Source organism: Natator depressus, chromosome 9, assembly GCF_965152275.1.
Source record: "Natator depressus isolate rNatDep1 chromosome 9, rNatDep2.hap1, whole genome shotgun sequence".
NCBI classification, from domain to species: domain Eukaryota; kingdom Metazoa; phylum Chordata; order Testudines; family Cheloniidae; genus Natator; species Natator depressus.
The window spans coordinates 44,937,335-44,964,772 of record NC_134242.1 but is presented as its reverse complement, the minus strand read 5'-3'; the positions used below and the strand labels follow the sequence as shown (position 1 = coordinate 44,964,772).

Genomic DNA, 27,438 nt, shown 5'->3' with positions numbered 1-27,438 from the left:
AGGCCTCTTATGTTTCTCAAGTTGGGCACTACCCCAAAAACCAAAACAAAGAAATCACAAGTCACATTTGACAACATAGGCTCATAGTCTCTGCAAATGTTCTAGTTTAAGCTGAACATACATTAGTCACTATGGACCCAATTCTGCCACCCTAGTGTAGTACCTTACTCGGGGTGGAAACCAATGGAACAGTAGCATCTGTATAGCTCCAATAGATCTACAAAGAGCTAGTATCAGGCCCTGATTCACCAAGGCATGTGCTTAAGTGATTTGCTGAACAGGGATAGTTTGAATCAGAGCCTCAGCAAATGCCATGATTTAGACGGCAGTCTCTGTTTAGGACCAAGTTTTCAGCCAGCTTTGAAAATTTAAACCTGAATTAGGACATCATCCCTGCTGCTGCCCTATCTCACTTTTCTGAAACAGTAAGCAAAGTTGCTCATTAATGAGCAGACTTTCACAGGTGCCGAGGTCCTGCAGTTCCCGTTACGGTCCATGGAAACTGCAGATGCTTGGCACATCTGAGTTGGTGGTGGAGGAGGAAAAAGGCCATTACTGTGTAGCCACCCAGACAATACAATAAAGCTGTTGCATTTAATTCCTCAGGAATAAAGTAAGCCAGTGTTTTAGGGAAGTGGATTTTTGGGCTGCTATATATGGTCCATCTCATTATTAACTGTAAGTTGATGTGACTATCCACCAAAGCCTTCTCTATCTGAGGCATGACATCTCTGCTTAACTGCTCAATGCTACTTTGCCTGGATCTTCCATCATAAGCAGGAAGGCTGTTAAGTTCTGACTCCCAGCACCAAAGGAACTAATATCTTGATTATATGCTCCAATATAGTTTAGTGTGTGCGCGCTTAACAGCTATAAACAAATGCTATTAGATTAATTAGTATAGACAATCAGCTGCCAAGATTTTGTTTGAAAGCAGTCTACTGTAATTGAAGCCAACTGGACCCTTCAGCTTTTCTTTAAGGATTTTCCTTTTAAAAGCATTACTCTACAATGTCTGGGTTATTTTTGTTTGATCATCTTGCTTTTTGATTTGCAAGTTCAAAATGAAAGAAATCAATGTCTTAAAAAAACTGTTTAAAGTTTAACTAAACTGTGCACATGAAAATTCTAACAGCAATGAGTTCCTTTTCCTTATGGGTTTTATTCCTACAATCAGGGACTTAGATACAATTTTGTGCTTTCAGCACAAGACACACAACTCCTATGCTGCAGTCAACACACCCTGTAAAAATTTGGAAGTAACTGCTAAGTTACTATACTGTTCTTTTGTGTGCTTTGCTTTCACCACCATTACAATCTAACAAACAAAACACACAAAATTTGGAGTTATATGTAGCTGTTTTTATTTTCTACATGTTACACACAAAATAGCACAGGAATAGGTGATCTATGGGTGTTCTATACCGCTAGTCAGATTGGAGAGCTCCAAACAGCGTTCTGTACTACTGCGATACAACCAGTTCCATGGTAACATCGAGTCTTGCAATATTAACAAATATTCATTTAGGGCCTGATCCTGGGAAGAGCTTAGCACCCTCATCTGCATGAACATCAAGATACTGAGCACACTGCAGGACTGGGCTCTTAGAGAGGATTCAGTGATGCATTTCAAATATTTTGGATTGGTACATGGGAAATGTATTCTTTTTAATAGGATTATTCCTCTTTTGAAATGGCAGGTGTTGTTTCTGCACAACACATGTTCTTATAAACACACTTTTCTTGGATGAACACGCGCAGTGCCCGTTGAGTTCACTAGGAGCCATTACATGCACATAAGGGCAGAATTAGTAAAATGAAGTCTGTTCCAAAGCCTCTTGAAGTTTATTGAAGGACATTGATTCCAGTAGGCTTTGGTTCAGGCCCATAATTAGCAATACATCCAAGGTAATATCAGTCTCATTAGAACATTTCTTTTCAGTGGATTTTAAAATGTGTCCATTTATGACAATTGGCCCCAACACAGTCACAAAAATTTTGCTCTCTCAATGGCTGTTAACCAAACTTTCCAAAGCGCTGAAGAGTCCTGTATTGGTTGTACAGCACAACCCAGACAGGCAATACAGCTTTAGGTCAAGCCAAGTTTATTCCTTCTCATCAAAAACTAATATGGCTGCTAGATCCCATCTCCTTTCATCTTCCCTGACATACTCTGGCTTTCACACCTTGAGGATCTTAATCAACTTTCAATTGAAAGCTTAAAGAGGCAAAAGCCTCAAAATATTAAGACAGCATCATTATAGGAAGCTCAAAAATAGCGGAAGTATAAAAAGAAGACAACTTTCTACAAAGATCAAAGCTTAGGCACCCTACACCTTTTCCCCAATAAGAAAGTATATACATGTCTGCTCATTGGTTCCTCCACCATGCCCAGTACAGTTCAGTTTGAATTATAAAGCAGGACTCTGCAACTGGTCAGGAATGAGAAACCACTCAGCAGTAGTGAACCAGTCAAAGGAGGGAACAGCTCCTTGGGGTATTTTTTAAATGGTGCGCTAATGGTCACTGTCAGGGATTGGGGTTTTATATATACGCAACCTCCCCTGACATCACAGCATCCATATACCCACCACCAAGCAAGACCTTGCTATGGGGAACTGATGGGTTGGTAAGGTAAGACAGGGAAAGCAGATCTGCAGCTCATCTGTGACACACTGGCCCGTACCATAAAACACATGGCATTGCCCGCTTACAAGGTTCACTAGAGTTTCTTTCCCATTTCCCTCGATCTGTTTTCGGTCTGCTCCTCCTTTGCCTATTCATCCATGGTCCCCTCCTCAAACCAACTCCAGCTTACCCTTTTAACACACACCTAGGGGTACTGCCAGATCCAGCACTGCAAGGATGAATGTGATCAGCCGTCTTTTCTGTACCTGGTACAAAGAGCAGTGACACAAGAGCTGAGCACAGCTCCAGGACCTTGCACACCACAGCCCCTTCCCCACCAATGTATTTGTGACTGGGCATGGGGAAAGAACACCTCTGCTCGATCCCAGAATCTCCCCATCCTGTTTTGTTACCCTGTTTTTAAAGTCTGAGTCCCAACTGCTTAGAGTCTTACGGACTAGGTTAAAGAAAAGGCTTGTATTGGTAACATACATTTCTCTCGCTTTACAAGTACTGAAATCATTCAATTTTCTTTTAGCAAAGAAGGAATTAATGAGTATTTCCTCACTTTACCAATCTCCTTGCTGAGGATTTTGTCTTGTAAAATGCGTTTGAGAAGTGGGCATGCTAACTCCACTGCCAATGTATTGCAATAACCCTCCAAATTTACACATTCATTTACGAAAATTCAGTGCCAGTCACTGAAAAGTGGAGATCGCCCTAGGGGGACAATTAATAGAATCCTGCGTATCTGTCTTCTGGAGTGTTTTGTGAAGTCAATAGCATCAACTCCCTGAATATATGACTTCAATACACTTGGCTGCTACTACACTAACATGCTGGCATTAGCAACTGGACTTAACTAGACCATTCAAGGCTTAGAAAAACATTTGTTCTGGAGTCTTAATATTAACAGTCTGTTCTTAAGACTGGTGACAAATGACAACCCTTAACCCTTTGCTTATAATATTTCATTGGTACTAATGCTGATCATGGATCAATGGGCAAAATATAAATCCATCAGATAGCCAAGCTTCATAAAAAAAGCTCTCTTGAAATTCTCAAGTGCATCTTTAACCATATTTCAATTAAATGGTGCCTTTAAACCTTCATCTTGGGATAGGTAAAAGTGGGTTAATTATAATTATCACTACTAAAAAAGGTATTCCTGCATTTGTCTTATTAAAAACCTTTATAGTAAACAGTACTTTGCAAAATATATTATTGCACAGGAAGAATAAAGGTTTTTTGGAGCTACAAATACAAAGATCCCAGGGAATCTAGAAGACCCAGAACAATGATCCCAGGGCCATTCCAGTCGCTGCTCCAGCGAGCATACCCAGTGCAAGGTCTCCATCATTGTCACGGTAACGTTCTCGAATGATGACATGATTTGCAGGGGGCTGGCCATAAGGTCCTAGAAAGTAGTAATAATTTGATTAGAAAGAGTTCGTACGTATGTTTTGATTTAGATGCAGGCTTGAAAAGCCTATGCATTCGCTCACTCTCCCACCCTGTATACTTGAACGCTAACAATATCTTTCCTTGCAGTTGGTATGGTGAAAACCAACTCCCCCTTGGAGTTGGGTGCTGATGCCAATGCTTGAATCTGCTAGGACAGAGTACAGACAGCAGCCTTTCCCAACATCACAGAAAGGGAGAAGCATAATCCTATGGCTAGCCCATAGGGCTAGGCAACCAGAGATGTAGATTCTATTTGCGGATCTGGCACACATTCCTTGTATGGCCTTGGATGAGTTAGTTAATCTCTGTGCCTCAGTTTCTCAATATTCAAGATGGAGATAAAATCCCCAACCTCAAAAGAGTGTTGTGGGCTTAATTCATGTATGTTTGTATTTTAGATCTTCAGATCAAGTGCCATATAGAAGAGCAAAGGTGTATTACTATATCCAAAGCCAACACATCTCTGCATTGGATTAAGTCTCTAGCTACTTAGAAGTCTGCCCTGCAGCCCCTGCAACTCCTCAGTCTTCCTGTAAGGTTGGCACTTGGGAGAAGAGCTCTCTAGGGAAAACCTAGATGCAGCAGGAAGTGCTCACAGCAATTCATTAAGTGGGACCTTTTTCCTCAGAGTCTGTACTAAACCAAGGGCCAAGCATGGTGCCATAGGGCACTATATGCAAGAGGGGGTGGTTGAGTGACTTAGAGCTAAGGTCCTGACTGCTTGTGGTCTTTAAGGGCTTGGTGGTAAAAAAACAAACCACATATTAAAGCTGAAGGGGAAGATTATGTTCCCACAGAACTTTTTGGGAGCGTAGACGTGTTAAGCCAAATCTCTTGGACAAATTCCATCTTGAGTCGGTACAGTCTCTTGCTAATCCCCAGAACGGCTTCAACTGAACACAGAATTCTTCACTTCCTGACTTTGTCTAGTGATGATTACCTCCTTCCTCTCAAAAGGGAAAGGTTAGTCCAGTGGTTACAGCAGACAGGGGGGTTCCTTCTAAAAACCACCTACCGCTACATTCAGCATCAAGAGTGATGGCAATATTCCATAGGAAATATATCACTTCATAATAACTTTACTCTAGATTAGAAAGCACATGAACCAAGCTGGAGGAAGGAGCTGGTATTCATTACCTTGGTACGGATACTGATAAGGAACAGCATAGGCTTGTCCATTAGAGGCATAGATGACTTGAGGACCAGGAGGCGGATATGCACCATTGTACTGCTCGTAGCCATAAACCTGGGGACATTAAATGCACCTGTTAGAAGATGTTTTGCATCTTTTGGATTTGTTTAAAGTGCTTAGCTCTCCACCCCATTCCTGGTGCGGTTTAGCGATAACCAAAATCCACTATGTAGAAGGCAGCACTGTGCTGTGAAATGAGTGTAGGAGACCTTCCCATATAGTTTAACCACAGTATTTTGCAAGTTAACATCTTCCGTTCCTGCACCACCAAGTTTAACCATTGCAGAACTATAATAATGCTGTCACTTAATACACACAAGTGTGGCTGGCCATGGCTTCTATATAATTCTGCCTTGTGATATGATAGAAAAGCACAGCCATTCAGCAGTTGACAAGATGGGACCAGTAATGACATGTTAACATCCCTGATCCCTCATGATACACACCCTATGGCCACACCTCTTCGGAGGCAGTCTTTTCACTAATCTACAGGAATGAAGCATATTGCTCACCGTGACTGTTCACAATCAGAACTATTTATAAACAAGAGATTGTTTGTTCTGTTCCAAAGCCCAATCAGTAGCACAGAAAAGGACCAGTATTTGGATAATATCATATAGCATAAGTCAGCACGTACTGAGATCAGCAAATATTTTGGTCCAATTGCTGCCCCATCCTAACCCCAGCGAAAACAGGATCTATATCTATCTATATATACACGTATGGGAACTATAGTTACCTGAGTTACTATGAAATCCTGGACACAAAGTCCTGATCTGTTTTACAAATGTCAGCTTCAAGCAGTAAAACCAGGAAGAATTATAAAATAGAATTTTTATCCTGGAAGTGCAGATATATTGTCAAAGCCTTCCAAAAAATTATTGCATCTCTTTGCATTAAGGGTGAATACCCAAGATTAAGGACATATGGCCAAGATTTGCAGAAGTGACTAGTGATTTTGGGGTGCCTCCATTTTTCTCTGCCCAATCTGAGACACCTTAAAGGGGCTTGATTTTAGAAGTGCTGAGCAACCACTATTCAGAAGTCAAGACCCTTTAAAGGTGCCTCAAGCTGGGCACCCAAAACCACCACTCATTTTTAAAATCTTGAGCTTCTTCCATTTAAAAATAAGCTACGTTTAAGAAAAAAAAGTCAAACCAATAGCACTTCCAAGGAACAGAGTCAGTGTTCAATACAGTCTTTTCACACTTATTTTATGCTTCCTTATTACACCCCTACCTCAGGTGATGGGGTAGCGTACGCGGTGTATGGGGGAGGAGCTGAGGAAATTGCAGTCTCATCATACATCACTTCAGAACCAACATAGCCCTAAACATTAACAAAGTAGACAGCAGTTATTCACTTCTTTACATACAAGAGAACGGACTAAAATATGGACTGAACATACAAGTGACCCAACAGTAAACTGAAGTGTTCCTAGAATTCCTGAGTGTATTTATTACTGACACAAGTGTCAATATCACACCATACCTATGCTTTAAATGAGGAGCTTTATTACAGTAGCACACAGTACAGACACGAAGTTTGCAAGGTTTTTTAGAGGATATAACTTCATGGGGTGATCCACAGCAGGAAGAAAGAGGAGAGAGTGCATCACATAATGCCGCAGCAGGAGACCGAATAGGGGAGCAAAGCTTCGGTCAGATCATAGAATATCAGGGTTGGAAGGGACCTCAGGAGGTCATCTAATCCAACCCCCTGCTCAAAGCAGGGCCAATCCCCAATATTTGCCCCAGATCCCAAACGGCCCCCTCAAGGATTGAACTCACAACCCTGGGTTTAGCAGGCCAATGCTCCAACTACTGAGCTATCCCTCCCCACCAGGCCAGGTAGGAGTCAGGAACGCAGATCAGCTCCTTGAATCAACTATTTTCTTTTCTCGGACTCATTTTATTCCCCTTACCTTAATGTTTTCAAGTGATAGGTTATTGTTTTCTTGTTCAGGTTAAACTGATTAATTTGTAGGTGGGGAAGGAGGATTCTTCTCATACAAGTTTATATACTCTTTCAGTCGCTCCAGAGTAATTCCACTGAGCTCTATGGAATTACATCAGTGCAACTGAGTACAGATGTTAGCCTATAAGGATCAAAGGTAAAGCTCACAGCTGCACCCTAACATTTCATACCAGTGACTTAAGCTTTTCAGCAACCCACGCACTTTGTCTACAAATAAGACAAGGACCAGAAAATAGCAGATCTATATTAAAACGTCCCCTTCCTTCAGCTGTTTCTACAAACATACATAATTTAAAACACTACACTGAAGCCATTTTTAGAAGCACCCTCTGCTGAATTTGTGTCCCTTCCAAAGGCAGTGAGGAGGGGCAGGGAAGTAACTCACACAATAACCACTGTAGATTTCCAGTGGTTTGATTATGTTTCAGAACGGCCTTGGGTATTTGCCCATAGTTGTGGCAATGCACAATGCTGCTCCTATTCAACCAGAGGCTTTCCAGAAGAAAAAGGCTAGCTTTATAGCTGTACCGTTCCCATAAGCTCTTAAAAATATTCTCTCCCTGCAAACACACAATGACTTCCATTGAACTCATGGGACTACTCAGGTATATGAGAGTTTGCAGGATCAGAGCCTAAGTGACCCAACTGTCGGAAGTGGGAAGCATCCAGCTATTTCTAGTGAAGTCAGTGGGTGCTGCTGGGTGCTCAGCACTTTTGAAAGTATGATCACTTAGATGCCTGCAGATGGACTTTGAATACTTCGACTTCTTTATCTGAAATCTTATCCTAGAGGTTTAACAGTAGATAGCATCTGAAGGTCACTCTCTAAAGCCTCATCTACACACGTGGCACCCTGTAGTATATATGTAGCATCACACTGCAGTGCAAACTGGCTGCGTCCACACTGCAGTGAGTAGCTACAATCAGCAGTGAAAGGCTCTGGCAGCAGGGAGCTGTTGGAGTCTTTCCCCCCTGCTCAAGTCTTTCACTGCAGTGCAGAAAGGCTCCAGCACTGGGACACTACGTTGCTAAAAATAGCAGTGTAGACATGGGAGGCACTGCTTGGGCATGTAGAGAGCCATAACCTAAGGTTCTGTCGTGTCTTTACTTGCCGAAGCAGTGTCTCAGCGTCTACACATCTGTTTATACCCATGCTAGGGAAGCGTGTAGTGTATGTACTCCACACACCACCATAAGCATAGACATAGCCCAAGACATTAGTTAGAGCATAATTTGCAAAGCTGACGGCTACCAGTTAGCTTCAGTGTCGAGATAACAATGTTTACAAAGCTCCCTATATTTTTGAATTCCATGTGCAATGACTGATTCAAGGGTAAAACAGGAGTTCTGTACAACCTCTGGTTTTCAGAGATTCATTCCTTTTCCCTCTGTTTAACACCACGATGCAACATAATGTGGCATTCTGCACTGTAAAGCAGTTACTTGGTACAAGAAGATAGCACTTTTACCACACTACAAATATTGCTTCAGGTATCCAAAAACAAATTGTGTCACATGATTGGATGTAGCAGCTATTGTGGCAACGTGGGTGTCAAGAGTATGAAATAAGCCTTTGGATGCAGGGTCAGTATTTCCCAATGGAACGGCAGTATTTCAGACACATGATGTCTAAGGATACGTCTACCTTGCAGCTGAGATGTGTGCGTAAAGCAGGGGTAGGCAAAACTTGTGCCAGCTCAGCTTGAGCAAGGATGCTAAAAACAGCAACATGGATGTTGCCAAATTAGCAGCAGTTTAGGCTCACCACCCAATTTCAAGCCAGCCCCCCCCCTTTCCTCCTCCCCCAAGTCTGATCTCAGGTGGCTAGCCCATGCCACCCTTGTGCAGTAAAGTCCACATTGCTATTTTTAGTGTGCTAGCTTGAGCTGAGACAGACCAGGTCTGCCTACTAATGCTGGGAATCGCACCTCCCAGCTGCAGTGCAGATATCCCCTTAATATTGTTCTTTACCAATTTGGGGAAAGCTATTGCCAGAAAGTGTTCTATAAGCCAGCCTCAAAGAAAGGCAAAAAAAGTGAGTCAATGACAGAAATAGGATGGCTAGGCCTTCCAGCAGAGCAATGTCACAAGTTATATCATAAGCTGCAAGGGTTTACAACTGAGCACAGATCGGTCTTTACGGACGAGGGAGTGAATAAGCCATTTTCATTAGAGCTAAGCTTTAAGGTGCCAACAAAAGGGTTTTTAGTTCTGTTTTCCAGGGAGTTTACAGTGGTAGTATTTAGATACAAGATAGAACATTTGACTCAAAAGAGACAATACAATATTAACTGCAAACGCAAACTATGCATTCCAACATGCAGTTATCCAGTTTGAATACATGCATGAAACATTTTTGCTGTAGCCCAAGTTTCTGAAGTTAGTTCTATACGGTATGATTTCCACAGAACTACATAAAGCAGCTTGCAAAGGCAGATTTTGCATCTTCTACAAGTGAGTCTAGCAACTGTGTCATATCTACATAAATGTGGCTGCCACTCATTTCAGCTAGAGGCTTCTCTATACATACAATCCCCCCACCATCACCTGGCTTCCTTGTGGACTACTCACATCTAGATGGGCCTGATCCCAAGAGGTAATGAACAGTGAGACAGTCAGACTGCATCTTAACCAGCTACAAGAGAATTCATGAGTGCCCACAACCCCAATCCCCATTCTTCGTCTACAGATCAGCCTTCTCCCCATGACAATGCCTGCCAGCTTTCTGAGACTCCTCCTTCAATGAGCCTTACAGCACAGTAGCTGTAGCACTCCAAAAGATCACTCTTCTCTTTTAACTAGCATGCACAGACACAAAACCCTCCTTCTACCAAAGTTGTGAGCACCAGATCCATGATGTTCATACCCCTTTTTGGCCCAGGCAATTCTGGACAAAGCACAGTAATTCAAATGGGTTCTTGAAGATAGTGTGAAGGAAAACTGCTAGGCGGCTGACTGCCACTCACACACACTCCCTACCCCATCACTATGGAAACGTTCACAGTACACTTACCGCATTTGTTCTAGCATCCTGGAGAGCAATTTTCCACGCCCTGCAAAAAACATTATTTAATGGATAAAGAGATACAAGAAATGTGGAGTAAGGCTCTGAACAAAATACAGTTAGGCATTAAAATGTGCAGCAGGAGACAAGTTTCAGTAGACAAGTGATATGGTGGGAAATGTATACCAAAGTTACTGTGGGAGACAGGGTGACCAGATGTCCCGATTTTATAGAGACAGTCCCGATACTTGGAGCTTTGTCTTATATAGGTGCCAATTACCCCCCACCCCGTCCCAATTTTTCACCCTTGCTATCTGGTCACCCTAGTGGGTAAGGGTAGCCTAAAGTTTAGGTAGGACATATGCACAGAGGGATTATAGGAAGGAGGTATTAATTCCTCTGAACAGCCCATAAGCTTATGGCAGAAGTAATGTGTGCTGTTTTGGGGCTCCTTGTTGTTTGAATACAAAGAAGAGCAACAAAGAGCCAGGCATTAAGATGCAGGAGACCTGCAGCCACACGGAAGATGGGACATCACTACTAAAGTAACAATTTGGAGTGGAGGAAGGGAGGGAGACAGAGGTGTCCCCACCATCCCTTCAGCCAAATTGCACCTGTGCCAAGGTGTAACGTAAAAAGAAGAGGAACATGAGCCCATGTCAAAGGAACATTCTTTCTCTCAGCATTCGCCAGTATGCAGCTACCTTGAGGAACTCCAGAATATTTGGGGCCCTTTCTTGGGCTACAAGGAGCTAAGTACAGCGTGTTAAACAACATTCTTTGGAAACTCACAAGCAGTCATCTGAACTTTCTGCACAGAGGTTGATTGTTTTCCCATCCCGACAAACAATCTGCAGCAAAGAGTCTCTCGGCTTCCCCTCTGGGGGCTGGAAATCTACTCCAGAAAAAGAAAGCCAAAATATTAAATGGAAATCTTTTGAAAACAAAATTCTTTACTTCTTGAAGACTAATTAATTCACAATGTCTCAGTCCTTCTGGTCAGGTTTAAGTAAAGCAATGAACTTGCGTTATACAGATATTGGTCTCCTAGGTCGCATATACACTGCAATAAAAGACCCATGGCACAGCTGTGGCTGGCCTGGGTCAACTGACTCGGGCTGTGGAGCTAAAAAATTGCAGTGTAGACATTTTGGCCCAGGCTGGAGCCCGGGATCCCTCTCATGGGGTCTCAGAGCCCAAGCTCGAACATCTACACTGCAATTTTATAGCTCTACAGCCTGAGCCCTCCAAGCCAGAGTCAGCTAACCCAGGCTAATCACAGCGTAGACATATCACTAGGGTAGGGGCTCCATCAGGACAGGAGAAAGTTACTACAGCTTAGATTGGCTGCCAGTCAAAAGCCTCTTAGGGAAGGACTCCGGCCTACCAGCTCGTATTTCGTTGTTACTGTATATAAAATGCTCGGCTAAAGGTTCTGTTAGAGACAAAACTGCACGCACAAATCCGTCTTGACCAAGAGGGTAAAAAAAATAATTAAATTCAGTCAAACACACACAGATTAAACTTCAAGTTCTCCCCTACCTGAAATCAGAAGCTGCCTACATATATGGCATCAGCTCAGAAGACCCCAGCAATTTTGTGCTTTAGGAAAGATGCAACAGTTTTTCAGACCATGAAGCCACTTCCAACTTGAACCTCAACCAGTTTTAAAACAAACACACATCTCGAATTTAAAAAGCTGCAATGACAAAGAACCACTTACCTGTTACTAGACCAAGCAGAACACCAGTGTTAGAGAGTAATTATGTGCTAAGAGCACACTATTTCAGTGAGTATATCCTCTCCTCAACAAAACAGACATGCTAGCTTTCAGGGTGGATAAAAATCAATTTTAAAAAAATTAAAATAAAATAAATATATAAAATCGGATTTTTTTGATAAAATGTTTTGAGGAAAAAACCTAGCTAAAGATAGTTTTAATTAAGATCATTATAGCTCAAAGATCTCTCATCATGGAATAGGGATTATAAATTCTAATTCTATAGTATGAGACAATAGATTCACGTAGTGTTCAAGAAAAGTTTTGTAAATGAGTTCCAATAGTTCATGGATTAGGGATCCAATTTTATAAGGTTCCACAGGCTTCTGTATAGATTATTTAGGTTAATCTGTCTATCTACCCAATAGGACTCAGTGCTCAGTCTAGAAGTTACCATCAGAGATGCTTAGTTTTGCAGTTCTCAAACTGTGGATTTGTCTCTCCAGAAATAACATGCTTATTAACAGCAAAAATGTTTTATTTCTCACCTCTATATATTATTTAAACAAACCTCAACCCTATGCTCCCTCTGAAAATTTGTGTACACAGAGTCAAACCCTTACCTCTCTCTAAAAGTGCAAAGAATAGAAGATTGTTGGGAGCGGAATAGATCTGGACAAGGAGATGAAGTCTGGAGATTAATGTGAGAAGGGAGGGACAGACAGTAGAAACAAAAGTGAAACTGTTTGAGCAGCATATTCCAGAAGTCTTGAGGTCTTTGAGTGTAGCCTTCATTGATTTGAATCTACCATATCATTCTCTCACTAGAAGGGAAAACCTATAATGGCAGCAGTGATTTTTAGATCACTTTAAAAGTGTATAGTGTGTACATTCTAAAAATGAAACCTACATCTGAGTTGTAGAGAATATGTATTAAGTTTATAACAGCCAACAAGAATGCACTTTTATGTAGAAATCCATGATTAAATTGAGTCTTCCTGACCAGTGATTTAAATCATGATTTAAATCAAATCCACCCTGCTAGCCTTGCTGCCTACCAGGGAAGGTCATGCTGACATGTGGGGAAACATATTCATGGGAGTGGATTGCTACTCAACCTGATTCTGCTCAACTAGAGGCCTTAGCCCTACATTGCATAATACAGCCACAAAGGACCTAAATCAGCCAGGAGTCCACATTCCAAGTCACTAGCCAGAGCACTATAATCCCATTTATAGGCAAGGAGACAGCTGGATAAGGCCTCATGCACAGGGCCCTGCATAAGCAAGGGCCAGCCTTGTTCCGTGTGCTGGCTGCACACTGAATACAATGGCAGGACAGAATGCAGAATGAAAGGAGATGCAGCCTCCCCATGAAACTGTGGAGAGCACCAGACTGAACATCACCAGCTGTGTGTATTTCTTGTTGGGTTGTGCCCACTGAATAGGTGTTTCCTTACCAAATAAAAATACTCTCTACTGCTGGTGTCCTTCTGGTCGATCAAGTATCAAGTGAACAAGTGTCTCTAATAAAAAAGGCATGCTAGAAATGAGCTTGCTAGTACTTGGATGGGGCCTTCCTTTTAGTTCTCTTTTCTCCTCCCAAGCCTCTGGACAGAGCCAGCTCCACAATGTCCATCAGAAGCGCACGACATCAGGTGCATCAGCAGTCTGCTATCCGTACACCCAACTCACACTTCTGCCACAGTGCAGCCCTTTACTCAGAGTTTACGCCAGCAGAATTAGTGTCATATACCACAGGCTCACCATCACTCGAGTAGTGTTTTCTATGTGAATTGCAGCAAATGCCAAGATGATTACCACATGATACAATGCCGTGAGAAGCCACTCTCTTTATTCGTTTACACATATGGAATCAGGAAAGAAATTTTAAAAATCAAAAAGCATGTTCTACCTCGGCATTCATTTCCCACTCTGATGTTGATGCAGTCCACTCGCATGTGGACTTTATCCTCTATATCATGCCGCTGCTGATCATCATAGAATAGTAAATGGCCATCAGACCATAGGTCAAACCAATTCTTCTTCCAACGACGTAAAATAGTGCCTAAAAGAATGCAGAAAGTCACTTCTGGGAGCACTGATTGGAAAATGCTCATGTCTAATGCAGCCAAAACAGCTTTTCAATTTGACCCTTGGAACAAGGTATTCTAAGGGTCCAACAACTAATTGCTAATTCATTTTGCATCAGGAAATCTCATCTTCAAAACAAAGGGACAAACAGTATACAACAAATAATGCACAATAGTTAGGCCTTATGTGTTATTTCTTATTTAACGATTAGCGTTATGATTGCTAGGTTGTTTTTTTAAGCAAACAACCTAATGCTTCAGGATTCCAGCATGCTAGTGACCAAGTACTACATGGGACCAAGTGAATAAGCAAAGGCTGGTAGTTGTCCGGTAAATTTTCCAAGCTCCACTTATAATAATCCATTGGGTTACATTTTTATTTTTTTCTACAAAGCATTACTTATAGAAGACGACTACTAAATCAGGCACGCTCAGCTATAGCAATGCCTATGTTTCCCATTATTGTAATCCAAAAGGTCAGATGGTGATGCTATCCTTATAGAACTGTTTAAATGCGACATAGGGAAATACATTTTTCCCTACTGATTGTCTATAAGAGAAACCGATACATACAGCCAAACTGTTTGTTGGGGAAAGTAGGTAAAAAGCCAAGCACTCACTTTGCCGAAGCAGCCATCCACTCTTCACAAATGCCATCTCTGTTTACTCTAGGGTGAGAAAAGAAGGGGGGAAAAAACCAAAACCATAATCAGGGAGAGGAATCTCGAGGCATCCTGGCTAGTTGAAACACCTTGGTGTATCTAGCTGATGAGTGCACAAGAGTGTCTCCTTCCTGAAATGCATTCCTGTTGAAAGACTACATGGCTGGGATACTGTCTGAACTATTTCAGAGTGATCTGCAAGAGTTACATGAAGACTATCCAGATCATCTTTTGGCAGCTGGAAAGATACCCAATAAAGATCAGTTAATATTCCACAAACTTTTACACTATTAGTGAATGCAATGAAAAATATTCTATGATGTTAGGAAAGACTTTAACTACTAGTAACCTATTTCTGTTCATTACTAAGTCATGTTATCAGACATATAGATGAACACAATATGTTGGAGAAGAGTCAACATGGCTGGGAAATCATGCCTCATAATCTACTAAATTTCACTGAGGGGCTCAACAAGTATGTGGATAAGGGTGATGGAGTGGATATAGCGTATGTGGATTTCCAGAAAGCCTTTGACAAGGTCCCTCATCAAAAGCTCTGAAGCAAAGTAAGCAGTCATGGGATAGGAGGGAGGATCCTTGCATGGACCAGTAACTGGTTAACAGAATAGGACACAAAGGGTAGGAGTAAATGGTCAGTTTTCACAGTGCACAGAAGTAAACAGTGGGACTCCGCAAAGATCTACTGTACCGGGACCAGTGCTTTTCAATATATTCATAAATGATCTGGGAAAAGAGGTAAACGGTGGTAAAGTTTGCAGACGATAAGAAATTACTCAAAACAGTTAAGTCCACAGCTGACTGTGAAGAGTTACAAAGGGATCTCACAAAACCGGGGGACTGGGCAAGAGAAAGGCAGATGAAATTCAATTATAAATGCAAAATAATGCTCATTGAAAAATGTAATTCCAACTATACATACAAAATGATGGGGTCTAAGTTAGCTGTTACTACTCAAGAAAAGATCTTGGACACATGGCAGCAGCAGTCAAAAAAGTTAAAACAATGAACTATTAGGAAAGGGAAAGAGAAAGACAAAATATATTGCCACTATACACCCATAAAGCCATGGTATACCCGCACCTTGAATATTGTGAGAAGTTCTGGTTGCCCCATCTCAAAAAAGAAATACATTTGAATTGGAAAAAAGCATAGAGAAAGGCAATAAAAGATATTAAGGTTTTGGAACAGTTTCCATATGAGGAGATTAAAAAGACTGGGACTGTTCATCTTAGAAAAGAGATGACTGAGAGTGGATCTGTTAGAGGTCTACAAAATCATGAATTTTGTGGAGAAAGTGAATAAAGAAGTGTTATTTATCCTTTCACATAACACAAGGGTCACCCAATGACATTAATAGGCAGCAGGTTTAAAACAAACAAAAGAAAGTACTTCTTCACACAATGGACTGTCAACCTGTAGAACTTGTTGCCAGGGGATATTGTGAAGGCCAGAAGAATAATTGGTTTCGATTAAGAATTAGATACGTTCGTGGAGGATATGTCCACCAATGGTTATTAGTCAAGCCTCTGACCGCCAGAAGCTGGGAGTGGATGAAAGGGGGAAGGATCACTCAACAGTTGCCCTGTTCTGTTCATTCCCTCTGAAGCATCTACCACCAGCCAGTGTTGGGAGACAGCATACTGGGCTAAGTGGACTACTGGTCTGACCCAGTATGGCCATTCTTATGTTCTCAATATTAAAGACCAGTTCTGAGTTTCACCTGAATTGACAAAAGCAACACATTCCCAACTAAAACTGCCACTAGAAGGGGTGTGCGTCAGCAGGTGACTAAAAATGAGGACTTCATTCCCCAACACGAGTCAATTTCATAACTGTTCCCCTAGTTTTCATGACACTCCATGGATTTCCTCTATTCTACTTCTCAGAATTCATAAGCTACATCACCACCCTAACTTCCCCATCCACTCAGAACTTCCAGCCATGCCCTTCTTTCAGTCCTTGCTGAACGCCTGCCCCAGCTATCCAGCCTACAGCAAAGCTCACCAGGACAAAAAGGAGGACATAATGTTAATGGGGAGGGGAAGAGTTCTCCTTTATGACCTCTGTTGTCCCATATGAAAACTGTCTCCATCTCCCTCTGAGAGGCATTCTTGTTCCTAAACTTGCACCTATTTAAAATGAAAAGTTCTTATTTCTCTTTAGCTTTTAAGTGACACTATAAAATGCTTGATACTGCATATAAAGGACACTACACTAAACCAAGTTCTATTGCACATTATACTCAACTGCTGGGCTGCTACATTCTGGATTTGGTTGCATGATAAAGGAAATTGAACAAACCTCAAAAGGAAATGTAGGGAGGAGGGAGTTTGTTTTTATAACACAGCTGTTTTGACTGTTATTTATTTTTAAAGGGTTGGGATTTACTCACCTGGCTGTGATTCAGCCAGAGCAGCTAGAACAAAAAAGTGTTGTTTTTCAACTTGCAACAAGGTCAATCTTCAGGCACAATTTTTTAACTTGTAAATTAATACTATGAAAGATGCAGGAGTTTAAAGGAGATTCAGACCCCTTTGAACCTACTATTCAACATTTGCTTGTTATGAAAGTACACAAGAATATCCATTAAAGGTCTCGCTGATTTGACATACTTTAACAAGTTAGCTGTTCTCTGCCCCTTTCCAGCTGAGGATCTCAAAGAGCTTTACAAAGGAGACTCGACGCCCTCGCAAATTATGGTAACTATCCCCTTTCAGAGATAGAGAAATTAGAACAGCTACCAAAGTCCTGTCATCATAATCTGTATTTACAGATAAAAAAAGTGCAAAAATAGCTCCAGTATCAACTGCCCCCATGTACTCTCCGAATTTAGAAGGGAAAAGTTCGCTTACGCAGAAACTCTCTCTTCAGTTTTAGGTCAGGTCCTTTATTAATATCAAATTATAAACCTTTCCACACATACAAAAAAAAAGGTTTAAAATGGAAGTCCTAATGAGAACTCAGGTAATGCTTTACTACGCAGTTCTTACAACAAGAATCTAATATATTCTTAGCCCCGTAAGCATGACATCTGCTCCTCTGCCCCTTTTCTAATTTCTAAATGTACATCCTCAGGTGTCAGACCTCATGCCTTTACTTAGCCCCAGGTATAACTCTGCCACTCTCAGACCAGGCCCCAGTATCCCGTGTATTGACTGTTCTGATCCCAATAGCAAGTCCAACTGAGTTTGAGCAACTGCTATTTCTCGCACCTTGATCTCTTCAGCAGTCTGTGCCCAGAAGCATATACAGTGACCACACAGCGTTCTTAAACTGTTTATTCTAACAGTAGGGGAGAAAAGCATTTATAGAAAAAATTTTAAACCAACCAAGTCTATATGAATGTTTCTTACCTGAAGAAGAGCTCTGTCTCTCACTAACACACACTGGTCCAATGAAAGATATCACCTCACCCACCTTGTCTCTCCAATATCCTCAGACTGACACAGCTACAACAACACTGCATCTCTTACCTAAAGGCTTACCATCCCCAGCTGGTAACCTAAGCAGGCCTCACTTCAGACACCCCTATCTGTATCTCTAGTTCCCCCAAACAACTCCCGCCCCTCTTCACAGAGTGTTCTCTTTTAAACTGTCCAGAACTTTTTTGATCTCTAGTGTGTGCCGGCCTTTTCCTATCTGGGCATTGTCTCTTAACAGCTCTCAAGTGTTTGCTGAGAAGTAGCTTAACTTGAGCCATTCTTTCCCTTCCTGCTTGTTTTTTCCATACAGCCCCCTTAAACTACTAAACCAATATAATCATAAAGTAAATGTCCAATAACCAAATCAATACAGAGTATTCATAAATTATTATAGAGCAGCTCCATGCCTGTCACAATTCTGTCTATAGGAAGGTGGCACATCTTACCTGCAGGATTTCAGATATTTTGTTATCCAGGCAGAAAAGACAACAGAACATACTAGAGCAGTTTCAGACATTAAACATGCATAAAGGAACATCACACAATCAGGCTGGGTTACAATATAAGATGAATAGGAGTCATTTAAGGTTTTACTATATACAGTGTTCTGAAGGACCAGTGTGTGGACCGGCGCGAGTCCCTGAGATCTCCCTGACACAGTTTAGGAAGGCAGCAAGTGGGACCCTGGTATCAAAAAGTTTGAGAAACACTGCTATATATGCCAGACAGTTGGCGAAATTCCTCCTAGGTGAGAACTCAATTTTTAAAATGAGGGAAAAAAGTACTGTCATTGTCTTGCGACACATTACATTACAAGAGGTGCTTGAACATACCCTTGTATTTCTTAGTAGCTCTGCTACAGGTGTATATAGAGTATACTGAAATGTATCTTATTAACTCCAGTTCTGTGTTCTTTAACATCAAGCGGCTAATTACCTTATTACAACATGATCAAAGACTATGGAGAAAGGCAAACTGCTAGCAGATGATATCCCAGACTAATTATTGTATTCCCAGGACTATTAATAAAGAAAACTGCTTCCACTGTACACAGTCAAAATTCTGGAAATTTGGGATAATGAGATCAGCTTCTAGACAGGCATTAAACTATGATGTCTATTTAAAAATAAAGCTTTTAATTACAACTGGCATTTAAGCCATCTTGCTAGAGCATCCATTTTGATTAGAACCCTTTGTAAGATCATAACCTGCTTTAAACCAGCTCATATCCTGCTTTAATGCGAGCTTAAAGCCAGAAAATATACTTGCGTTACACACCAAGGCTCCAAACCTTCCTACACATTTACATTGGCTGGTTTTTATGCATTGCTTTCAATTGGACTAAGTGTATGTGAAGATAATCAATCATGTGCTTAAGATTTTGCAGGATCACAGCCTAAATTCTCACAATTGTGATAACAGTATCAATATGTCCCAATGCTCCTTAGCTATGCCATCAGCATCACAAATGCACCCCTTTTCCAGCAAGATATCAACTGCTACCATTGGGCATAGAAACTCTTTCCCCACTAATTCCTAATATTGGAAAATCAACAGTTTGCATGTATGTTAGATCCTTTCTATTTTATTACCTTTTGGATTTGTTTTGTATTAGTAGATCTCTTTATATTTTTCCCCTCCCCCATTTAAAGTGACAAATTGTAACTGATCAGGTTAACATGAAATCTAGAGCAGGGGTTCTCAAACTTTTTTTTCCATGGACTACTTGAAAATTGCTGAGGGTCTCAGTGGACCACTTAGTGATCTTTCCAAATGTTGTTTGTACCATTAGCTAACTACTGTAAAGCGCTTTGGATAAAAGCGCTATATAAAAAAACCCTTAATAATTAACTTTTTTTGTTCTACAAATAAAAGCACACAACTCATATTTTAATATTAGTAGTCTTACCTTTCTAATGCGATGGATGTGCCCTCTCCCCCCCTCGCCGCAGCAGCTCCCAAACTGGGGCTGGGTCTCTCCCCTGTCACAGAGCTGATGCTGGGAAGGAGGGCCATCCCTCCCTGGCAACCGCAGCCCTGGAGCTGGGGAAAGACACCTCTTTCTCTGGCCACCGCAGCCCTGCACATCCCAAATGTCCCCCACCCCCCTCTTCTCACCCCACTGCCCCCTCCCACCTACCCCCTATTCCCTCCAAGGCCACCACCTCACCTCACATGTGCATCTTCTCCAGGGTCCAGGGACCTAATTAGTGGACCCATGCCTGCACAGCTCCACTAATTAGGTGGGTGGCTCTTCATTTTCACCTGTCATGTGCGGCCGCCCAGGTGCGCACCTTAGAAGGAACTATCTGCGGACCACCTGAATGGAGCTCGTGGACCACTGGTGGCGCTCAGACCACAGTTTGAGAACCTCTGATCTAGAGGTGACCGTAGTTTACAGAAAACACAAGATCAAGTGCTACTAGAGGCTCTCCATATTTACACTTTATTGCTTATCATCTGGTCTTGCTACTCACTTCATTTTCTAAAAAGAGGAAGAACCAACAACTTCCTTCCTCCTACCTAAAACAGTTCTATAAAATACTCCATTTACTGTAAGCATCTGAGCACCTGACGATCTTTAATGTACACCCTAATGACACCCATAAGGTACGGCGGTGCTATTATTCCCATTTTACAGATGGGAAACTGAGGCAGAGAGAGACTTAAGGCCCAGATCCTCAAAAATATTTAGTCTAACTTCCACTGATTTCAATGGAAGATAGGAGCCTAAATACCTCCAATGATTTGGACCTAAATGTCTTGCACAAAGTCACATAGAAAGTTCCATGCTAGCACCCTACCCACTGGACAACCCTTCCTTTCTAGAGCTTCCAAAGTTCTAACTGTATTTAAGCTTTAAAAAAGAAAAAAACCCACACAATTTTCTCCCGCATGTGAAACATTTACAACTGAAATACCAATCTGTACATAAGGGATAATCCTGTGTGGTACTGACTACCCTCAGTTGTTATTAAAGTCAACTGGAGTCCCAACAGTAAACAGTCATGAAATCCCACTGACTTCAGTGGTTGTAAGTGTAGTGTCAGGCAATGAGACAGTTGTTGATACCTTAGAAACATACCCACACTGTTAGAATAATATAGAGTTACCCTTGTGGTACAGAGCAAACATGTTTCTTCCATCAACTGTATATTTTTTATTTATTTATTTATGGAGAGACAAGAAACCTTTTCTTCTGAACAATTAAAAGCTACATATAAAGTTTAGTGGAGGACTGCTTTTTTAAAAAGATAAGCCCTGTAGAAAGTCTAAAAGCATATCATACAAAAAACTGGTGATATATCATTACCATGGGAAAAACAAACAAAACAAAAAAACAGTGGTTGGATAGCAACTGATGATGGCGATAACATTTTGTATTTATACGATATTTTGCATATAATCTCATGTATGACAAGTTATGTGCTGCAGTAAATTAAAATAAACGAAAATTTAATTAAGTGCATGACACTTACTACCAGTGTATATAAGGATAAGAATCACACAGGCAGGTAGAATGTATTACTGTCAGCACATAGATGGGAGTAGCATTGAAACCAAACAGATATTCTGGACCTCTGGTAAGGAAATATTTAGTTTTGAGAAGAAATACGATGTATGCATTCAGTCAACAATAAATTTTAAAATATTTTCAAAATTATAAAAGCTAGCTTGATAGGATCAGTTATAACGGAATGGTATTTGCCTTAAGTTAAAGTGTAACAAATATATGAAAACAGGATTTAAAATAGAACAAATTGGGAAGTTTTGTTGACACCTGTGATAAATAAATCAACCACTGAAATCTAAAGGCAATAACACAACAGTGCTCTGCAGACACTGGAAATGAATTAGCAGCAGCAGGACTGAAAAGAGCTATGGCTGTCCCCCACTGTGAAGATTAGCAGCATTCTTCCTCCTCCTGTTTGCACACGACAGCTTTCATTTCCAGAAACTGTAAATATAATCCAGAATATCCAATAGTCTCTTTTTGTAAGATCTGTACTATTCCCAGGGGCAGATTTTTAAAACCTGCCTTCCCTACTCACATCTGCTTTTGGGAGGGCAAAGAAAATTGCAGGGACAATTAATAGAATTCAGATGGCACTGGTCCCAATTCTGCAACTGGATCTCAGTGGGAATCTGCCCATTCAGACCTAACTGCAGGATCGGGGGCCAGCAGGGTGGATAAAAAAAAAATCCATGATTTAAAAAAAAAAAAATGATTATATTAATGATTAAAAATACATTATAGCTCAAAGATATCTCATCATGGAATAGAGATTATAAATTCTAATTCTATAGTGTGAGACAATATATTCATGTAATGTTTAAGAAGAGTTTTGTAAATGAGTTCTAATAGTTCATGGATTAGGGACCCAACCTTATGGGGTTCCAGGGGCTTCTGTACTGATTTTTTAGGTTAATCTGTCTACCTACCCAATGGGACTCAGTGCTCAGTCTAGAAGATACCATCAGAGATGCTTAGTTTTGCAGTTCTCAAACTGTGGATTTGTCTCTCCAGAGATAACATGCTTGTTAACAGCAAAAATTATTTTAAATAAATAAATATATAGAGGTGAGAAATAGTTAAATAAAGCAATTCAAATGTCTGTCTGGTGATGTTCTCCTCCTAATACATCATGGTAAGAAAATCCTTCAAATATTAATGATTAATCTGTTGAATTGGAGATAAATATTTATGAACTCATTGGGAGCTGAACTGCTTCAATTATCTTTGGTAAATGAAATAACCAAACAATCATTCATTTTCTGATATAGCTGTAAAACTAATCTGAAAAGTTTTCAAAATCATAGAACATCAGAGTTGGAAGGGACCTCAGAAGGTCATCTAGTCCAACCCCCTGTTCAAAGCAGGGCCAACCCCATAAATCACTTTAAAAATGTATAGTGTGTACCTTCTAAAAATGAAACCTACATCTATCTCTGAGTTGTGAAAAATATGTATTAATGTTATAACAACTAATAAGAATACACTTCTATGTAGAAATCCATGATTAAATCAAGTCTTCCTGACTAGTGTTTTAAATCAAATCTGCCCTAGGGCCCAGATAGCCAATTGTTCCCATCCATTAGATACATACACATCTCAGTAGTGTTAAGTATTCCTGTGAATGATTGAAGATGGAGAATTAAGACTACAATATAATTAAGGGCAGCCAGGGTGAGGCTGGTCCGAAAATCAGGTCCAGAAAGACCTGGTTACAAAAAGATCAGTTTTGGAATTATGCTAGTAGTCCCTACCAGATCGGGGGGGGGGGGGGGGGGTGTTGTTGTTTCAGGCTTAACAGCAGTGTTCTCCTCCCTAAAACTTGTTCTTTTCCCCCCATGCCTTCCCTTTTCTATCCCACCTCCCCGAATAAAAGTTATAGTGGATAAATTCAAACATCAGCTATGTCCATTGAAACAAGTGGGAATACTTTGCCTTTTAAACTTCCAAATCCTGCAAATGGCTACATGTTGGCAGACTCGAGCCTGCTGAAGTACACATGCGCCATACAGAGCCACTTTCAGGATCTAGGCTAAGATTAGAAAGGGCCAAAGTCATCCAATTCAAAACCACTGGAGACTCACAAGTCAGAGCTCAGATACAAATGACTCCGAGAAAGAATATCCCAGTTACTTCCCTGTCCAATCCGCCCCCTCCCTTATGCTTTCTTGCTTGTATTACGCGGCTGTGTTTCTCTATTGTTATAGAAATGGCTTATAACTTTCCACTATTGAACAACTTATACCTCTGCCATCCTGGCTACACTAGGACTATGCCTTGCACCGCTTTCCCAAGTCTATCCACAATACAAAAGCATTCAAAGTCTGCACCACTTTTGTATTCGTCCAAAAACATGTCTGTCTGGACTCTCTAACCTCACCAATTATATACAGCGCTATAAACACCTAAACCGGAATGAAATTGTTTACTTTTTTTATTTCAGTGAGGGAGAAAAAAAAGCAAAAACAAAAACAAAACAAATAATTCAGTTTCAGTTTGAAACTAAAGAAAAAAATTTTTGGTTGGGCCACGAAACTGAAAAATCATATATTCAATCAGCTCTACCTGATACCCTCAGTTTAATCACAAGTGTCACAATATTTGGTGTTTTTCTTAAAGCCCCAGTGCTGGAATCAAGAAAGTGCATGAGAATCTCAGGTTTCATTAAAAAGGGAAATTTCTACTCCTCATGGCTGAGGACAAGCTTGAAAAAAATAAAGCAAGTGTAACCTAAAGACTCAGAAACCAGAAGACAAATAAAAAGATCCTCACATTTAAAATCTTGAAGCTGTTTGTTTTTAACTCAGACTCATGATTTTTGAATGGGTGGCAATACCACTCTTTACAGACATCTCAGACCCTAGGACCTCATTTGGATGACCTCAGCAGAAGGGACACGATTCTCTCCATAAAAAAGGCAGTGACAACACTACACTAAGATTATGGGCAAGAAATATTATCCTAATGGGTAACATGCTGGAGACAAGAGGCCTCTTCTATTCAGTTTAGCTGAAGTTATTTGGCTTAAGTTTTTGTTCTGTTTGCTTACCAGACCCAGCAAAGTGGGAGCTTCTTTCGGATTTAAAGGGAGAGAGGAAAAGTCTCTCCTCTGGCGGAAGAAGGCGTTGGCTGCACTTATTGCAAGTACGCAATGTTGTTGTAGCCGCGTGGGTCCCAAGATATTACAGAGACAAGGCAGGGGGGGTAGTGTCTTTGATTTGGCCAACTTGTCCTGTTGGGGAGAGAGACAAGCTTTCCAACCACACAGAGCTCTTCTTCAGGTGTGGGAAAGGTACCCTACCTGAAGAAGAGCTCTGTGTGGCTAGAAAGCTTCTCTCCCTCCCCAACAGAAGCTGGCCCAATAAACGACCTTCCCTTCCCTCCCCTCCCCCGCGGTGTCTCTCTTATTTCAAGCAGACACTTAGCATCTCCCTGGCTTCTCTCCCGCTGCTTTCTTCTCCCTGCGCTCTGCCCAGGGCCGGCCCTGGCACTCGGAGCACCTGTCACCCAGGAGCTGCAAACCGGCATGAAGCTGCCAGGCGCCCTGCGGGCGAGGTCAGGGGGTGGGTCAGCAGGAGTTTTCCCTGCGCCCGAGCGGGGGGCCGCAGGGCGGCGCAGCGCAGGACGCGCCGTCACCCCCGGCTGGTTCCAAAACACCTCCTGCCGCTTGGCAGCGTCTCGGTTCGTCTCGCTCCCGGGCGGGCGAGCCCAGCCGCCCCGAGCCCAGCCAGGCTCGCGCCCGCCTTGCCATGGCACCGGCTCCGGGCAGGACCGCAGCCGCGCAGGGGTTCCCAGCCCCGGATAACGCGCAGAGCCCCTGCCGCACTGACCCGCCCCGGGGCCCGCTCCTACGCACCTGCCGCTTCCTTCAGACCTGACGCGCAACCCCAGCGCAGGGCGCCCCGGGCTCCTGCCTCACGCTCGCTGCGCGGCTGCGCTCATCACCCCCTCTCTGACGTCAGCCCGTCCTGTGATCCGTGAGCTCATCTGATCCTACTGCGCATGCTCCGGGGCGGCTGGGAGTTGTAGTTTCCAGGGGCAGGATGCGGAGGCCGCGGGCGCTGCTGGGTTCTGTGCACGTGTTGGGAACCTAGCCCCTGCCCGTGGGCCGTGCAGCCCGCTGGATCGCGGGAGTCCGAGTGCTTGGTGGATGCCGCTGTAGAGTTCCTGTTGCCCGCAATTGAAACGAAAGCACTGTCGGGAGCGGGGGTCACTTTCCCAGGAAGCAGGCGCCAAAAATACTGGAGGGGCGTGTTTGGAGCCCAAAAAACCCCTATGCCATTCTCCTGGATTTCTGTTTAATATCGTGAGACCATGATACACGCTGCGCAGCTGCAAGTTTTCCCAATTAGTGTATGAATGGTGGGGCAGGGCTTTAGTTTTTTCCATCCTTGCACTAGTGAGCAGGGAGAGAGAGGGAGTTGCTTCTTTTATCATATGCTGTTCATTTTAAGTAAAAAAAAAAAAAAAAAAAAGTTATTTAGTTGCCCGTTTCAATGAACTCTGTTCTAGGTAGTTAACTCAATCTCACCATCCTGGCTTCCTCTGAGCACTTTGAGCTGCATCTCAGGGGTGTGGATTTGGGCCCCATTCACCAAGGTATGCATGTAGGTGCCTATGTTTAAACACGTGAGTTGTCTAATTAAAGCTAGCTAGGCACATACATATGCCCTGGTTCAGCAAGGTAATTTGGTTTAGGTTACACTTGTGGTGGCCTCTTAATGGCAAAGGTGTCAAACGCATATCATACTTAAGGGCCTACCAAATTCTCAGCCATGAAAATCATATCACAGACTGTGAAATCTGATCTTCTGTGTACTTTTTACCCTATACCAGGGGTGGGCAAACTTTTTGGCCCGAGGGCCAAATCGGGTTGCGAAACTGTATGGAGGGCTGGGTAGGGAAGACTGTGCACGTGTCCCCAAACAGCCTGGCCCCCGCCCCCTATTCGACCCCTCCCATTTCCCGCCCCCTGACTACTCCCCTCAGAATCCCCCACCCATCAAACCCCCTTTTCTCCATGTCCCTTGTCCGCCCCCTCCCGGGACCCCAGCCCCCAGGACTCCACCCCCATCTAACCCCCCTGTTCCCCATCCCCTACCCCCCCCCCGAACCTCTGCCCTATCCAGCCGCCCCCTGTTCCCCATCCCCTGACTGCCCCCCCGTACCTCCCCCCCCATCCAACCGCCCCCTGTCCCCTGACTGCCCCCCTGGGCCCTCTGCCCCTTATCCAACCCCCCAGCCCCGGCCCCCTTACCATGCCACTCAGAGCAGCATGTCTGGCAACCACGCCACCCGGCCAGAGCCAGACACACTGCCGTTCTGCCCTGCAGGAGCGCGCAGCCCCGCCACCCACAGTGCTGCCCGTGCAGCGGCGTGGCTGCGGGGGAGGAGGGACAACAGGGGCAGGCCGGGGACTAGCCTTCCCAGTGGGGAGCTCAGGGGCCGGGCAGGACGGTTCCGCAGGCCGGATGTGGCCCGTGGGCCGTAGTTTGCCCACTTCTGGTTTAAGTAGAGGAGATGGAGAACCCCAAAAATTTTAAAATCAAAATGAGGGTCCTTAGGTTGCTAAAGTTTGAGAACTGCTGCCCTAGACAAGAAGATACAAGCTGGCGGTAAAAGAGGGAAATGGAGATTCCCAAGGAGAAAATGGGGCAAAGAAAGAAGTGGCTGAGCAGACACTAGGAGGAAAAGGAAGCCTGAAGTATCAGAGGGGGATAGGCTGTCCCCAGGATGTTCACT

The 27,438-nt window shown here is 42.6% G+C and overlaps 1 protein-coding gene across 2 annotated transcripts; it reads right to left on the bottom strand.

The window, feature by feature from the left end:
* Positions 1-25,967, bottom strand: PLEKHB2 (pleckstrin homology domain containing B2). Of its 2 annotated transcripts, none has more exons than XM_074964010.1 (8): positions 25,553-25,967; positions 14,698-14,745; positions 13,900-14,052; positions 11,058-11,163; positions 10,275-10,314; positions 6,524-6,613; positions 5,230-5,338; positions 1-4,045 (listed from the first exon to the last, which is right to left on the bottom strand). In XM_074964010.1, exons 2-8 carry the CDS (start codon positions 14,732-14,734, stop codon positions 3,909-3,911), a joined length of 672 nt encoding a protein of 223 aa, XP_074820111.1. In that variant the 5' UTR covers positions 14,735-14,745; positions 25,553-25,967; the 3' UTR covers positions 1-3,908. The 2 variants fall into 2 exon arrangements, with proteins under 2 accessions (XP_074820111.1, XP_074820112.1); XM_074964011.1 differs by having other exon boundaries at positions 11,058-11,160; positions 25,553-25,956.
* Between the last annotated feature and the right edge of the window lie 1,471 nt (positions 25,968-27,438).

Coding starts and splice junctions, on each gene's coding strand:
- PLEKHB2 (XM_074964010.1), bottom strand. CDS start 14,734: ATGGCATTTGTGAAGAGTGGATGGCTGCTTCGGCAAA. Junction 10,315..11,057: donor GAAAGTTCAGATGACTGCTT/GTGAGTTTCCAA, acceptor TGTTTTTTGCAG/GGCGTGGAAAATTGCTCTCC. Junction 5,339..6,523: donor ACGCTACCCCATCACCTGAG/GTAGGGGTGTAA, acceptor TAATGTCCCCAG/GTTTATGGCTACGAGCAGTA.